This window comes from Asterias rubens, chromosome 10, assembly GCF_902459465.1.
Source record: "Asterias rubens chromosome 10, eAstRub1.3, whole genome shotgun sequence".
NCBI classification, from domain to species: Eukaryota; Metazoa; Echinodermata; class Asteroidea; order Forcipulatida; family Asteriidae; genus Asterias; species Asterias rubens.
In genome coordinates this window covers 61,493-75,281 of record NC_047071.1, presented here as the reverse complement: position 1 = coordinate 75,281, position 13,789 = coordinate 61,493, and the positions used below count along the sequence as shown (strand labels likewise).

Genomic DNA, 13,789 nt, shown 5'->3' with positions numbered 1-13,789 from the left:
ACACTTTCTAGCTGGCTGCCAAAACACAAAGGTTTTGCCCAGCGGTATGCGCGCGAATCATGTTATGGTTTTCGTGTGACGTCAGAGGTCACATCGTCTATAGGTACTGGCATACATGTATTCGTGGAAGTGTCGTGGCCAAGCGGTTAAGAGCACCGAATTCTAACTCTGGTGTTCCTGATCAGCAGAGTGTGGGTTTGAATCCCTAGCCGTGACACTGTGTCCTTGAGCAAGACACTTAACCATTGCTTCCTCCTTTGGATGGGACGTAAAGCCGTTTGTCCCAAGTGTTGTGTAACGCATGCAATAGAACCAAGTGCTTTTATGGAAAAGAGAAGGGGATCGCCCCGGTGTTCCTGGCTGTGGCTGCTGTATTCGCCATAGCACCTTGTAAACCCATATAAGGTGCTAACTAATTGGGTCTCAGAATTCATCACTGCAATAATCTATCCTCCTGAAAGTTTGTATATACTCAGCGCCTTAAGTACCTTGTTTGGTAGATACGTGCACTATACAAGACTTTGATATTATTATTATTATTATTTTCTTATTATTTTGTACTCAACATAATTGAAGGATATTTTATTATTTATTAGACTCCGAGTCGACATTTAACAGTATTTTAAAAAGCTTTCCTTTTACTAAACATTGCTCAAATTTAGGTATTGATGATCGATTGTAAAACAAAAGACTGGTCAGGAGTTTACTGGCCCTACCCTAAAGAGTAAAGGAAGAATAATCCATAAATAGAATTCATTCACAATCTGAGATGCATTACTGACAGTAACAATCCTCAGGGGAAAAATAACCTAATTTCCCATAACCTATTTCTCAAAATGCTTAATATTATCAAAAGCTGCTGTACTTCTATCTAACCAAGTAAGTTTTGATTGCCATTAATTTTAGAGTGATTCCCTTTAAACACGACGAGTCAACCTCTTTACCACACTTTGATTTCCTTTTTTAACACCCTCATCAGTTTTCAGAGCTATTTAATTAACAAGTGAACCGCTCCCCAACTTTGTCAGACACCATTTGTCTCATGGAAATGCGCTTAGCTAGTTTGCTTAGCGAGTCTGCACTCTTAGCACACATCCTCAGTGTACCTTACAGTATCAACCCAGTTACTCATTCCCGTTCTCAGCAGTCATTTTCTCTTTGTCACTAAACACAGTGCGGTTGTGTTGGTTCTCTAGTGCCCACTGCATGGACCAGATAGCTAGAGGGCGCATGTACCCAGTGGAGCGGAATGCCTTTTTGAGCATGTAGCCTTCGGGTGTTTGGTAACCCAGCCCTGCTCTCTCATAGCAGGTGCGGTAGATACCACTGGCAGTCTGGAAACCCTCTTTCACTAAACCCTGCAACCAAGTCAATAAGAAAAACATTTCTGTAAGGATTTGAAACTTTGCATGGTGGGAGTATTATCAGGAGAGGTTTGCGTTAGCAACATGTGTAAATTTCTTTTGAGTAGTGTTGGTTCTGAGAAGAACAAGTGGTTAACAACTCAACTTTCCGATCAGTACGCTCTGATCGTAATTGTTAATGATAAGAGTAGTGGGTTCTATTAAGTACATCACAAAACACACCCCATCCGAAGGACAAAGCAATAATGGTTAAGTGTTTTGCTCAAGGACAAAGGTGTCACAACACAAACTCGATCGCACACTTTGCTGATCAGAAACACCAGAGCTTGAGTCCAGTGCGCTTAACTGTTACGCCACGGTACAGCATATGTACACCGTTTGTCTATTAAAAAATGATTTTGGGGGTTGAACAAAGATTTTGGGGGTTGAACAAAGATTTTGGGGGTTAAACAAAGAATTGTCTGGATTTGGATTCGAACCAAGGCATCCGGGTTAACGTGCCTGCACTCTACCAACTCTAGTCAATTCTTTGTTGAACCCCCTAAAATAATTAAAAAATTTACCCCAAAAATAGTTAATAGTCTGACAGTTCGACCCTAGCTGAGTCTTTTTCGAAGGCTAAATGACAACGCAACAAACATGAACAGGTAACTAAATGAAACATAAGCAGTGAAGTGGAAATACATGAATGGGGTTAGAAAGCATACAGAAAAAAGCAAGGGGTAAACAATGAATAGGGGGACAAAAGGAGGGGAGGGGTTCACTTAGTTACCTGTTCATGTTTGTTGTGTTGTCATTTAGCCAGCTTCATGAAAGACTCTGCTAGGGTCGAAACGTCAGGCCATTAACTATTTTTTGCATTTATTCTCTCGGTCCATTTGGTTGGTAAGTTGTTTGCAACAGCTAATTCTAAAAAGCAGGACAGTTCTTTTCAGAACTGAGAAGTCTCCCGAACCTCCGATTATCTACTCCACGGCAGTAGAATAAAGCAAGACAGTTCCCTAAGAACAACTCTACCTGGCAAGTAGATACACACATGGTGTTACCGCAAACCAAATGTACAGCTAATTCTATTTTCTCAAAAATTTACCCAGTCAGTTTTCCTCGTGGTTTACATGTAAATTGATATTTATTAAAAAATGTAAGCAATAAAAAATACACAAATAATCACAATACTACATCTTCCATCTTGGAGGAGTACAGTTTATAACATTACCTCTTGAATCATATTGGCTGCCAATCCATACGTGATCCCGGTCCATACCTCCTCACACTGCAAACTAGTAATATCTACCTTGCCGTTAGGTTTAACCCCATTCATAGCTCCAAACTGACCATCACGGAAACCCATCACATTCATCTCATAGATAGTCTTCAAGGCACTCTTGATGTGATCCGGTGGGAAGACGTCAATGCCATTCTTGTCTTTAGTGAGGTTACAGGCTCGTAGGTACCAATGACCGGCCACCTGGTCAGCCATGATGCTACGGCTTGATTCCTTCGTGCTACTGTCGTAGTTGTAGTATTTGCCTGAGGGAAAAAGTATATAGAAAAGTATTTGAGAGGTTAAAGGGTTTATATACTTTTTCCTTACACAAAACATGATAGTAGAAAGCTTCCCTTGAAACTTTTTACTTACTGAGGTAACTTTTGAGAAATTAGAGAAACAAATAGTTTTCGTCTCAGTTTAAGCATGTAAAAGCGTTTTGACCAGTTATGCTATGGCTTTTGGTATAACATCATAACTGGTTAATGGGATTTTGACATGCTAAAATAATTTTCGTCTTCCGGAGACGGAAATTATTTTGTGACTTGTTTTACTCATTTCTCAAAAACTACACAACCTCAGTTAGTAATATTTGAAGGGCAGCTTTCCACTATCATTATCTTCAAACCCTGTAAGGTTAATGTAAATCTGTGGACATTTTGAAAAAGTACCCGAATCCTTTAAGAGTGACAACCTAAAGGTTCACCTTCTTTTACTACCTTTACTTGTTTAAATATTTGATTATTAACTCAGACTTTTCTGTCTTCTTTTACAGAAAGTTGCACATATGTTTACAGAATGAAGGCAGTGGACGCTTTATCAAAACTAGGTAAGCTAGAAATTAAAATTGTTATTTGAAAGAGGACCTGAATCCTTTAATGGAATTGTACACGCTTGGATATACATGTAGGAGACTTTTAGACAGTCCTCGTCAAAGGAGTGCGCTTGCTCTCCGCGCGCAATACTGAGCATGCGCATGCGAAAACTTCGTTCCAGTTCAAAAGGTCTTCTCATAGCAGCTCCAGTTCACACGAAGTTCTACGGTCAACGTTCCTTCCAATATGCTTCACCTAAACTATGGAATTCTCTTCCCAACAATCTCAAAGACTGTGCCACACTAGAACAATTTAAATCACGACTTAAAACCCATCTCTTCAATCACAGAAGCGCTTAGAGACTTTATTTTGTATTATGCGCTATATAAAACTGTTTATTATTATTATTATTATTATTATTATTATTATTATTATTATTATTATTATTATGCACGCTCAAAGCCGCAAAAAAGGACTGTTACGTCTGCTCCCACTAGCGTCTCAAAGGTCTCCTATAAGCCTTTTTTGAGGTATGGCGGACACAATGCTACACACTGTAAAGTTTGTGCATATTGACCATAGAAATAGAAAGTATGTTATTCAGTTATTCACGTCCGCCATACCTCAAAAAGGCTTATTGGAATCTACTGTTCGTTTCAATCCTGTACAGTTGTAGATTTATACCATAAAACTAACCTGTAGAAATTTAATTTCAAAAGGTGGTTGATTCTTTAGAGAAGATTTCTCTCATAAGTATTCACTATTCAACATAATTATATTTATTAAACTTAAAGTCAACATTTAATCACAAGCACAAGAACACCAGGATTGTCTGATCAAGAGTTTACAGGCCTGATGCTAATAAAGCCACTGGCCTCGAGCCTGTGGTCCATTGGAATATTCAATAATAATAATAATACAACAATATTGAAGTCTTATATAGCGCACACATCTACCAACAAGGTGTTTAAGGTATACCAAAGAGGGGTTATTGCAGTGATGAATTCTGAGACCCAACTATTTAGCACCTCATAAGGGTCTACAAGATGCTACGGCGCATACAGCAGCCACACCCAGGAACATCGAGGCAACCCCTCCTCTTTTCGATAAGTGCACTGGGTTCTCTTACATGCCCTAAAGGCCAGTTTACACCTTACTTGCTCCCTGTACATATCAATACAGCATGAAAAATTATCAGACTGTATTGATCCAATGCACTAACGTCACATGCAAAATGTCGATCATGCTCACCATTTTGATATTCAAAACCTAGGCATGTAACACTGTGTCGCCTAAAATGTGCAATACACTTTGATGATGACACAAGGGCCTAATTTCATGGCTCTGCTTACCGCCGAGTTCTGTGCTTCGATCTCCATCCTCTGCTTACTTGCATGCTCCAAATTTCAGAGCTAGCTGTGTGAGTGTAATATGCCTAGTCATGTCGAGTATGCACAAGCACAAGCCAAGATTCCCGGCTAACCTGTGAAATACCTGTGCGGAAGCGAGGAATTCCCTGCTTCCACAAATGCCAATTATTTGCTGGTAAGCAGAGTCATGAAATTGGGCCAAGGTGAATTAGGTCAACAAGGACATTACAAAACATACTGACCATTCCAAAGCTTCTTCTCAAATGACTCCTTGCCCTTGTCTAGTATCGCTGAGTATTCTAAGGAGTCTGTGATGTGACCTAAAATATCTGCCATCTCAATCATACATCGTAGAGCGGCTAACCACAACCCACCACAATAAGCACTAGTAAGACAAAATACAATCAAGAGGCAACTTAACATCAACGCCTCCATAAAGTCAAAGTTTATTGCACTGTTATCTGGACATGACAAAAATTTAATACCTGAGCTTCATTGAAACTTGTAATATTGATAATAACAACAATATTTGCTTCTTATTAATCGCTCAATTCCGTCATTATGTAATTGTTGGTTGAACGAAGAAATATTGACTAGATAAAGACTCAAACTTGTGACTTCGGGATTAGTGTTTCTCGTTTTGTTATGTAATAAAGCAGTGGGGCATTGACCGGTGGTCTCTGGCTGCACCATGTAGCCTGGCTGACCGACAGTCTGAATCCAGTCAGCTACAAGTCAAGGTCTGTGTGTCAGTTCCGTCTGTACCTGCTTGGACTCCAATGAACTCTGGCCTATGAGCTACGACCTGTGTAGGTAAACGACCAGCCGTCAATTTCACCAAACTCTTCCTAACTTAGGATTAATCTTAGGACTTAGGACGAGTTAAGTTCCATATACAAAGACGTTAGGATGCATTGAACCCAACCTAAGTTAGGACGGGTTACTCGTCCAAACTCGGGATTAATCCTAGCATTTTGTGAAATCGGTTGCTGTATAAAGGCCACTTAATACAACAAACCTAATGTTTTGAAAGCCACTCTACTTCAGTTGTTATTGGTCTCACCTTGCTCCTGTCATAACCCAAGCATCATACGTTTGATCAGGTGAGCCAGAATTGTCAATCAAACCATCGTCATCTGTGTCGTGCAATTTGGATGTTTCAATAACAGCCTACCAGTTACAAAACAAAAAGTAAAAATGTTCCTTTTTAATATTAACAACTTCAAAGTATTTTTAGCAATGTCTCAGAGCAATTATTTGTGCGTGACAAGCAGTGTATATCCGGTGCTCTCCCAAGTCCTCTGGAAAAAAAAAACAAGTAAGTTTGAACCTACAACAGTCTAGCTCAGAGCCCAAGCTTAGGTGTTGTTAGCAGCAGAGTGTGGGTTCGATACCCGGTCATGACACTTGTGCACTTGAGTAAAGCACTAAACCATAATTGTTTTGTGAAAAGTTTTGCTCTACCAGCCAGGCTCCTAGTGGATGATACCCATGCCTACATCCTTACTGAGTATGAAGGGGGTAACCCTGACTCAGCCAAAGGAGTAGGTGGCATTGTGTCCCTGATCAAACAACTAAATCAGTTAAGTATAGCCCTCACCTTGAAGTGGCTGTCCGGCCTTGTGATGTTAGGTAATCTCTCATTTAAAAATAAATAGTAGTAAACTTGCGGGTACAACTATGGTATAAAAATAATAACCAGTTCTTATATAGTGCTTTTCACACCAGAAAGGCGTCTCAAAGTGCTTCCAACATCAATACCCCATGCCTGGTCACTGGGCATTATTTAATTCCTGAAACCATCTCAGCTCCCTGGGGAGTATACAGCCTGTGCAACAAATATGCGCTTTTTGGCTAAATCAATCACAAGAACCATCACTGCCCTCACAGGAACCCACTTACCCCTGGGTTGAGAGGATCAATTATAGTTAAGTGTCTTGCTCAGGGACACAAGTGTCATTACATGCATTCAAAACCACACTCTGCTGAACAGAAGCACCAGGGCCAAATTTCATAGCGCTGCTTAGCGGCCGCTTCTGTGCTTACTGTGCAATTTCTATTTCATAGCCGTAACCGTAAGCACCAAAAAAAAAGGCATGCTAACCTCGCGGTGCTTACCGCACAAAAATAAACGACGTCACAATGCAAATCCACGGTAAACACGCAATATGGCCGCCCAATTTTTCTGCTAACCTGTGAAATACGCTAAGGCTTAAGCAAATTTTTCTGCTATGAAATTGGGCCCAGAGCTTGAGTTCAGTGCTCTTATCCGCTCGGCCACAACACCCTACATAAACTCTTTTCTTAAATGAACCGGTGTGGTCTCAACGTTTTCAAACAAAATACTCTGCTGTTCTTCAGGAGGTAACACATTTTTTTTTAAATAGAGGAAAATCAGTATTTTAAAAGGAAAAAACATGTGGCTGAAACTGCTCTTATTCTGACCTTGCATTTTGGATACATCTCCCTGAGAAACACATGATCCTGAGTCTGATAAAAGTCCCTGTATGTCATCAAGACAAACTTAGTGTTTAAATCCTTCCAATGGCAAGTATCATGCTGGTAGTAACCGTTTATTCTCTTCCATGGCTCCTCTTCTGCATAGTTAGAACAATTTATTTAATTATTATCAATAATAATAGTAATAGTGGCTTCTTATAAAGCGCTCATATCCGTACGCTCAAGACGCTTCAACATTCAGTAATTTCCTGCAAGATAGATGGGACTACGTTTGATTTATGAGACTTTTGCAAATCTGGAAGCACAATTTGGTCAATAACAGGATGAATGGGAAATGAGAAGAGATGTTCAGTTTTAGATGTGTGAGGAAACCCCCAAATGGGGGAGAAAACCAATGCAGTCAGGTAGAGACTGAAAAACCCAATCCACATGCAAGGCTCCGGTCTGAGGTGGGATTCAAACCGGGGTCCACAGAGATGGGGGAAGAAGCCACTGAGCCAATCTGATCCCCCAATAGACAGTATTAGTAACCCTTTTGTTGCTATGAAAGTCCCCATCATGCAGGGCAGGCTGTACAATGTATGTGCGTCTAAACAGGTACATCAATGAAGCATGTATCACACAGCACATTTCTACGGTACATGCACACACACACGTACACGCTTTGCAGACGCCATGTTGTAGGGCAGGTATTTGAGTGATAACATTATATTATTCGATACAGTCTATTCAAGCTGATTGTCAAATCTGGGCACATCCTATTGAGGTATCCCTAAAGGACTGTCACTGTCGAATAAATACTACAGTGACATCCTTTCAGAGCAGAATATTTAGTTTTGTTTTTTGTACTTTTTAGCCTTGTCGATATATTAAAATCTGTACATCTCACAGACAGATACATTTTGGGAAGCTGGGGTGTATTCTATCTGTTTCCCTTGAATAGTCTGGCCATAACATTACACAAGCAATTTTAAAAACTAAAATAATATAGGTGGTGGAAAAAAGAAGTGTGGAAATAGATCAAGATGCATTTAATCTAAACGGATTGTTCATCAATTCAAAATGTTTCAGCACAATAAGTTTATGCCGTTTAATTTGCATAACAAAGCCATAAACAAATTTTATGACATTGTAAATGTGTTGCTTGTTTTGTTGTTTCCTCATTTATTTGTTGTTTTTTACACTGGATGGAAAAGTTAGAGTCGGTGGGTGGTTAGGCTATAAAATGAAAACGACAATATTTTGAACTAACCTGGATCACCAATGTCATGTGGTACACAGCCAACCAGCTTCCGTTGAGCTACCTTACCGTTGCCGATCTGAGAATAGGTCTCTTCATCCTTAACGTTAACACAGTTACCTAACAATATAATATGATTTTGCGGGTTGAACAAAGAATTGACTAGAGTGAGACTCGAACCATTGACCTTTGGATTAACGAGCCAGCGCTCTACCAACTGAGCTATCTAGCCCTATATTGATGGTGTCCCTATTTTGTCAATATCTTTGTTCGGGGGTGCCAGTCAGAAGCCAAACAACCGTTAACTGCCGTGTAGCCAGGGATAACGCTCAAATTACGATACAACCTGGGAAGCGGCAATCAGGGGATCACCTTAAGGGGATGCAACTTTTGTTTCAGATATCAATATAAACCACAAGGGAAACTGACTGGGTAAATTTTTAAATGATTTTTGGGGGTAGAACAAACAGTTGACTAGAGCGTGATTCGAACCAACGTCCTCCGGATTAACGTGCCAATAATAATAATATTAACAAAAATTTATATTGCACCCCTTACATACAAATGATCAAAAGCGTATAACACACGCTAAACTCGTTTTGGTTTTACCCATAAACACTGATGTGTGTTAGCACTGTATACTCAGTACTTTCCTGAGTTCAGTGAAAAAAAATCACAGGCATATTACTCGGGTGTTAAATTGCACAGAATGGAAGAAAAAGATAACAAAAAAGACTGGTAACCACAGTATGGGGATAGGTCTTTCCCGCCAGCAGAAAACTAAACTGGTAACCAGAGAGCAGTGCCTAAACCACAGTATGGGGATAGGTCTTTCCCGCCAGCAGAAAACTAAATTCCTTATCACATTGTGGGGACCAGCATCAAAATGATCAGACATAGCTTCAAAATGATTGGATCCTGGCAATATAGAGCATTGCGTTTGGTTCTTCAAAGCAACTGAAGCTTGTAAAAAGGAATATTAGGAATGTGATTGGCCCTATGACCAGGGCACTAATGTAAAGCGCATTGATACGATTATTGTGAAATGCGCTATATAACAATTGGTTATTATTATTATTATTAGGAATGTGATTGGCCCTATGACCAGGGCACTAATGTAAAGCGCATTGATACGGTTATTGTGAAATGCGCTATATAACAATTGGTTATTATTATTATTATTATTAGGAATGTGATTGGCCCTATGACTAGGGCACTAATGTAAAGCGCATTGATACGGTTATTGTGAAATGCGCTATAAAAGAATTGGTTATTATTATTATTATTAGGAATGTGATTGGCCCTATGACCAGGGCACTAATGTAAAGCGCATTGATACGGTTATTGTGAAATGCGCTATGAAAGAATTGGTTATTATTATTATTATTAGGAATGTGATTGGCCCTATGACCAGGGCACTAATGTAAAGCGCATTGATACGGTTATTGTGAAATGCGCTATAAAAGAATTGGTTATTATTATTATTATTATTAGGAATGTGATTGGCCCTATGACCAGGGCACTAATGTAAAGCGCATTGATACGGTTATAGTGAAATGCGCTATATAAGAATTGGTTATTATTATTATTATTAGGAATGTGATTGGCCCTATGACCAGGGCACTAATGTAAAGCGCATTGATACGGTTATAGTGAAATGCGCTATAAAAGAATTGGTTATTATTATTATTATTATTAGGAATGTGATTGGCCCTATGACCAGGGCACTAATGTAAAGCGCATTGATACGGTTATAGTGAAATGCGCTATATAAGAATTGGTTATTATTATTATTACTATTAATACTGATATCATAAATTGCACAGTTGTTAATTGTTTTTTTTTACCAACCCACAGCTGAATGTAGCTACAGAATGTTGGTTCAAAGGCAAACTATACTTTTGTTTTTTGGAACTGCTCGATAGTTTTAATCCTATTTTTGTAGATGTGTACAATAAAATTATGAAACATTGTGAACATTTTATTTCAAAAGGTGATCAGGTTTTTGAAAAAAATAACAAAAAATCAAGAGTGAACCTGTCAAGGAAGGAAGAATAATCCCCGATATGAAACCACGTTTCTTTTAAGTGAAATGTTTCTCAAAGTGCTTTATACTATTGAAAGCTGCTGTTCTTCTAACCAGTAGTTATTATTGCCATTAATTCAATGGGTGATTACCATTTGTGTACCTTCCCTTAAAGATCAAAAGTTTGTCGGTAGAACAAATAAGAAGCAGCAACGTCTAAAGGCACTGCACACTTTTGGTAATTATTCAAAATAATTGTTAGCATAAAAACTTACTTGTTAACAAGCAATGGAAAGCTGTTGATAGTATAAAACATTAAGAGAAACTGCTCGGTCTGAAGTAATGTAGTTTTCGAAGAAGAAGTAATTTTCCATTTAAATATTTGAATTGGATTTCGAGGTCCCGAAATCAAGCATCTGAAAGCACACAACTTCGTGTGACAAGGGTGTTTTTTTCTTCCATTATTATCTCGCAACTTCGATGACCAATTGAGTTAAAATTTTCACAGGTTTGTTATTTTATGCATATGATGGGATACACCAAGTGAGAAGACTGGTCTTTGACAATTACCAATAGTGTCCACTCACCTATAAAATACTGCAGACTGATCTCAATCTTGGGCCACAGCATTGCCAGGGCAAACGATGCATAAAAATGAACATCATAGGTGTTGAACATTCTATACTCATGGCCTGCAAACAAAGTTCAGTGAAAATGTATAATGTTCAACATGTTCAATTGCATCAAGTTACTTGAAATTGTGGCTTCACAAAGCAAAGGTTAGGAATTTGATTTGCTTTAAACAAAATAGATTCTTAGAATCACTGATATTTTTTTAGGATAGAAAGGCACGAAGCAACAACGACGATAGAAGTGGTGATGACATTGACAACAAAAACGGTGGCAAGCTAACTGCGTGACTTTTCAATCCACCAAATGATAGAAATTCTTGATAAGACAGTCAGTCAGGTAGCCAAACACAAGTTGGCAAAATAAGCATTTGACACCATTAGCCAACATGGTTCATACAAACACAAGCCACACTGCAAGGGAAAGCCTTTCATTTACCCCGACTACATGCCACATTCACAAGCCATACCAGAAATATAAGCCACATAACAAGCCATTCACGTATCAGAATAAAATTAACCACCCAACAATCAATCTATTCACCCACAATACAAACCACATGCAAAACCATCTATTTAACCAAAATATAAGCCACATAACAAGCGTACAATGTGTCAGATCATACAACTACAAGTGATCGACTGCAAGGACCACAACGTTCCACAACATTTATAAAACCGTCAACAACAGCCAAGCACCACTGCCCCCCCCCCACCAATTCACGTTAATGATACCCCTGTGTACATTATCATGGAGCATATACATAGAATATACAGACTTTGCGTGTGCTGTATGATGCATCTGTTGCCGGCCGACCAGAGAAATTCATTGGAATTTTTCTTTTCTTTTGGTGCCTCAATGCAAACAAAACGGCTAAAAAGCGGATATTGGCTTAAAAGCAGAGATTTCACACACCTGATAGTGATACATGTATTATAAACATCCATTATATCAAAATACAAGCCACATTACATCCATCCATTTAGAAATGCCAGCTCTACACTCACCCTCAAGGTATGCAAAGAGGCCTACTTCTTTCTTGAGTTCTTCCATCTTATTGCCAATGTGATCATTCAAGACACCATTGCTAGTGGTTCCATTCTTGACCTGCTCCGCCTCTCCAGATTCCAACCACACAGTGCCACCATCTGATACGAAGTATAACTCATTGAACAGTGCTGACTTGTACCAGGCTGGTGTGGATCTGAAATGAACATAAGAATGATACCTCACTGGTTTGCTTCAATTTTTTGAGAAAATAACCCCAGACAACTCAACAAAAACAGATTCAACTATGCGTCAACAGTTCTGGTATTATTCCACAATTTCTGGTGGTTAATGTAGGTCATCAGGGTGTAGGGTCCAATCCTGCGAGGGTAGAGGTTATTATTGTGTTTAAAAAAGCCTTCCGAGCCGCCGCCGGCAGCCAATGGCTGCATACTCCCCAAGAAGTTGAGAAACATTACTGGAATGTTGTTGGCTAAATGACTGTGGTTTGTGTTTGTTTTTCTGCTATTTTTACATGTAAATACTGTATTTTAATGTAATGATGTAGTGATTTCATGCTGGGCATGATGAATAAAGAAATGATTTGAATGGAATTGAACAGCGATGCACCGCTTCTTACCCCACCTAACTATAAAAGCCGACTAGAGCAAGCTAGTCGAAACATTGAGACAAACGGCTCACTCTGCTGCAGTGAAGTTAATAATGAGAAGTCCCTGGACCCACTAATCTAAAGTACATGTAGTACAGTTTCGGGCGATTTCATACCTTCCGCCCGGGTAATTGGTTGTCAAATCTTTTTAGAACTGAGAAATCTCCCGAATTCAGAAAAATCTACTCCGCTACAGTAGAATATAAAGCAAGACTAGTTCTCAACAGAACATCATCTATACCCATATCAAGTAGATGTTCACATTGCGTTAGCATCAACCAAATAAACATTAAACCAATAACATTTTGAAACACTTCTAGCAAGCAAGCAAACTCGGTAATCGACTTACTCATTCTTAAGAATTGGTCCTTGCCAAGCCTCTATCTTTTCTTCCCATTCTGGATAGCTGTGTAGAGCATAGCTGCATAGTTTAGGTGCTGCCTTCCTATCACTACCAAACCATCTTGTGTAACGCCTGTCAACACATACAGAAATGGCATGAATTCATGAAGAAAACTTTCTGCTTATTGAAGTTAGTATAAATTTGCAAGTAAGCTGTGCTAAATAAAAGGACTCTCCATTTGATTCCCACTGTACAGTCTCCATTTTTAAGGTCAATACTCTCCATTTGATTCCCACTGTACAGTCTCCATTTTTAAGGTCAATACTTACAATGTTTTCTTAAAGGGAAGGTACACATTTGGTAATTACTCAAAACAAATATTAACTTAAAAACTAATTTGGTAACGAGCATTGGAGAGCTGTTGATAAAAAAAACATTGTGGGGAACGACTCCCTCCGAAGTATTGTAGTTTTTTAGAAAGAGGTAATTTCTCACTAAAATATAAGACTTTTAGCTAGAAGTCTTTTATTCCTATCTGAAAGCACACAAATTTTTCCAACAAGGGTGTTTTTCTTTCATCATTTTCACGCAACTTCGATGACGGATTGAGCCCAAAT

At 38.9% G+C, this 13,789-nt stretch overlaps 1 protein-coding gene across 1 annotated transcript in view; it reads right to left on the bottom strand.

Annotated features, from left to right (window-relative positions):
- Window positions 1–532: 532 nt before the first annotated feature.
- Window positions 533–13,789, bottom strand: part of LOC117295891 (non-lysosomal glucosylceramidase-like) — a 37,599-nt gene continuing 24,342 nt past the window's right edge. The window contains exons 8-16 of the mRNA XM_033778678.1: window positions 13,179–13,304; window positions 12,180–12,376; window positions 11,130–11,234; window positions 8,529–8,636; window positions 7,262–7,413; window positions 5,880–5,986; window positions 5,059–5,201; window positions 2,581–2,894; window positions 533–1,358 (exon numbers count right to left, since the gene is read on the bottom strand). Coding sequence (XP_033634569.1) covers window positions 1,125–1,358; window positions 2,581–2,894; window positions 5,059–5,201; window positions 5,880–5,986; window positions 7,262–7,413; window positions 8,529–8,636; window positions 11,130–11,234; window positions 12,180–12,376; window positions 13,179–13,304 — 1,486 coding nt within the window. The 3' untranslated portion in view covers window positions 533–1,124. The remainder of the gene's footprint in view (window positions 1,359–2,580; window positions 2,895–5,058; window positions 5,202–5,879; window positions 5,987–7,261; window positions 7,414–8,528; window positions 8,637–11,129; window positions 11,235–12,179; window positions 12,377–13,178; window positions 13,305–13,789) is intronic.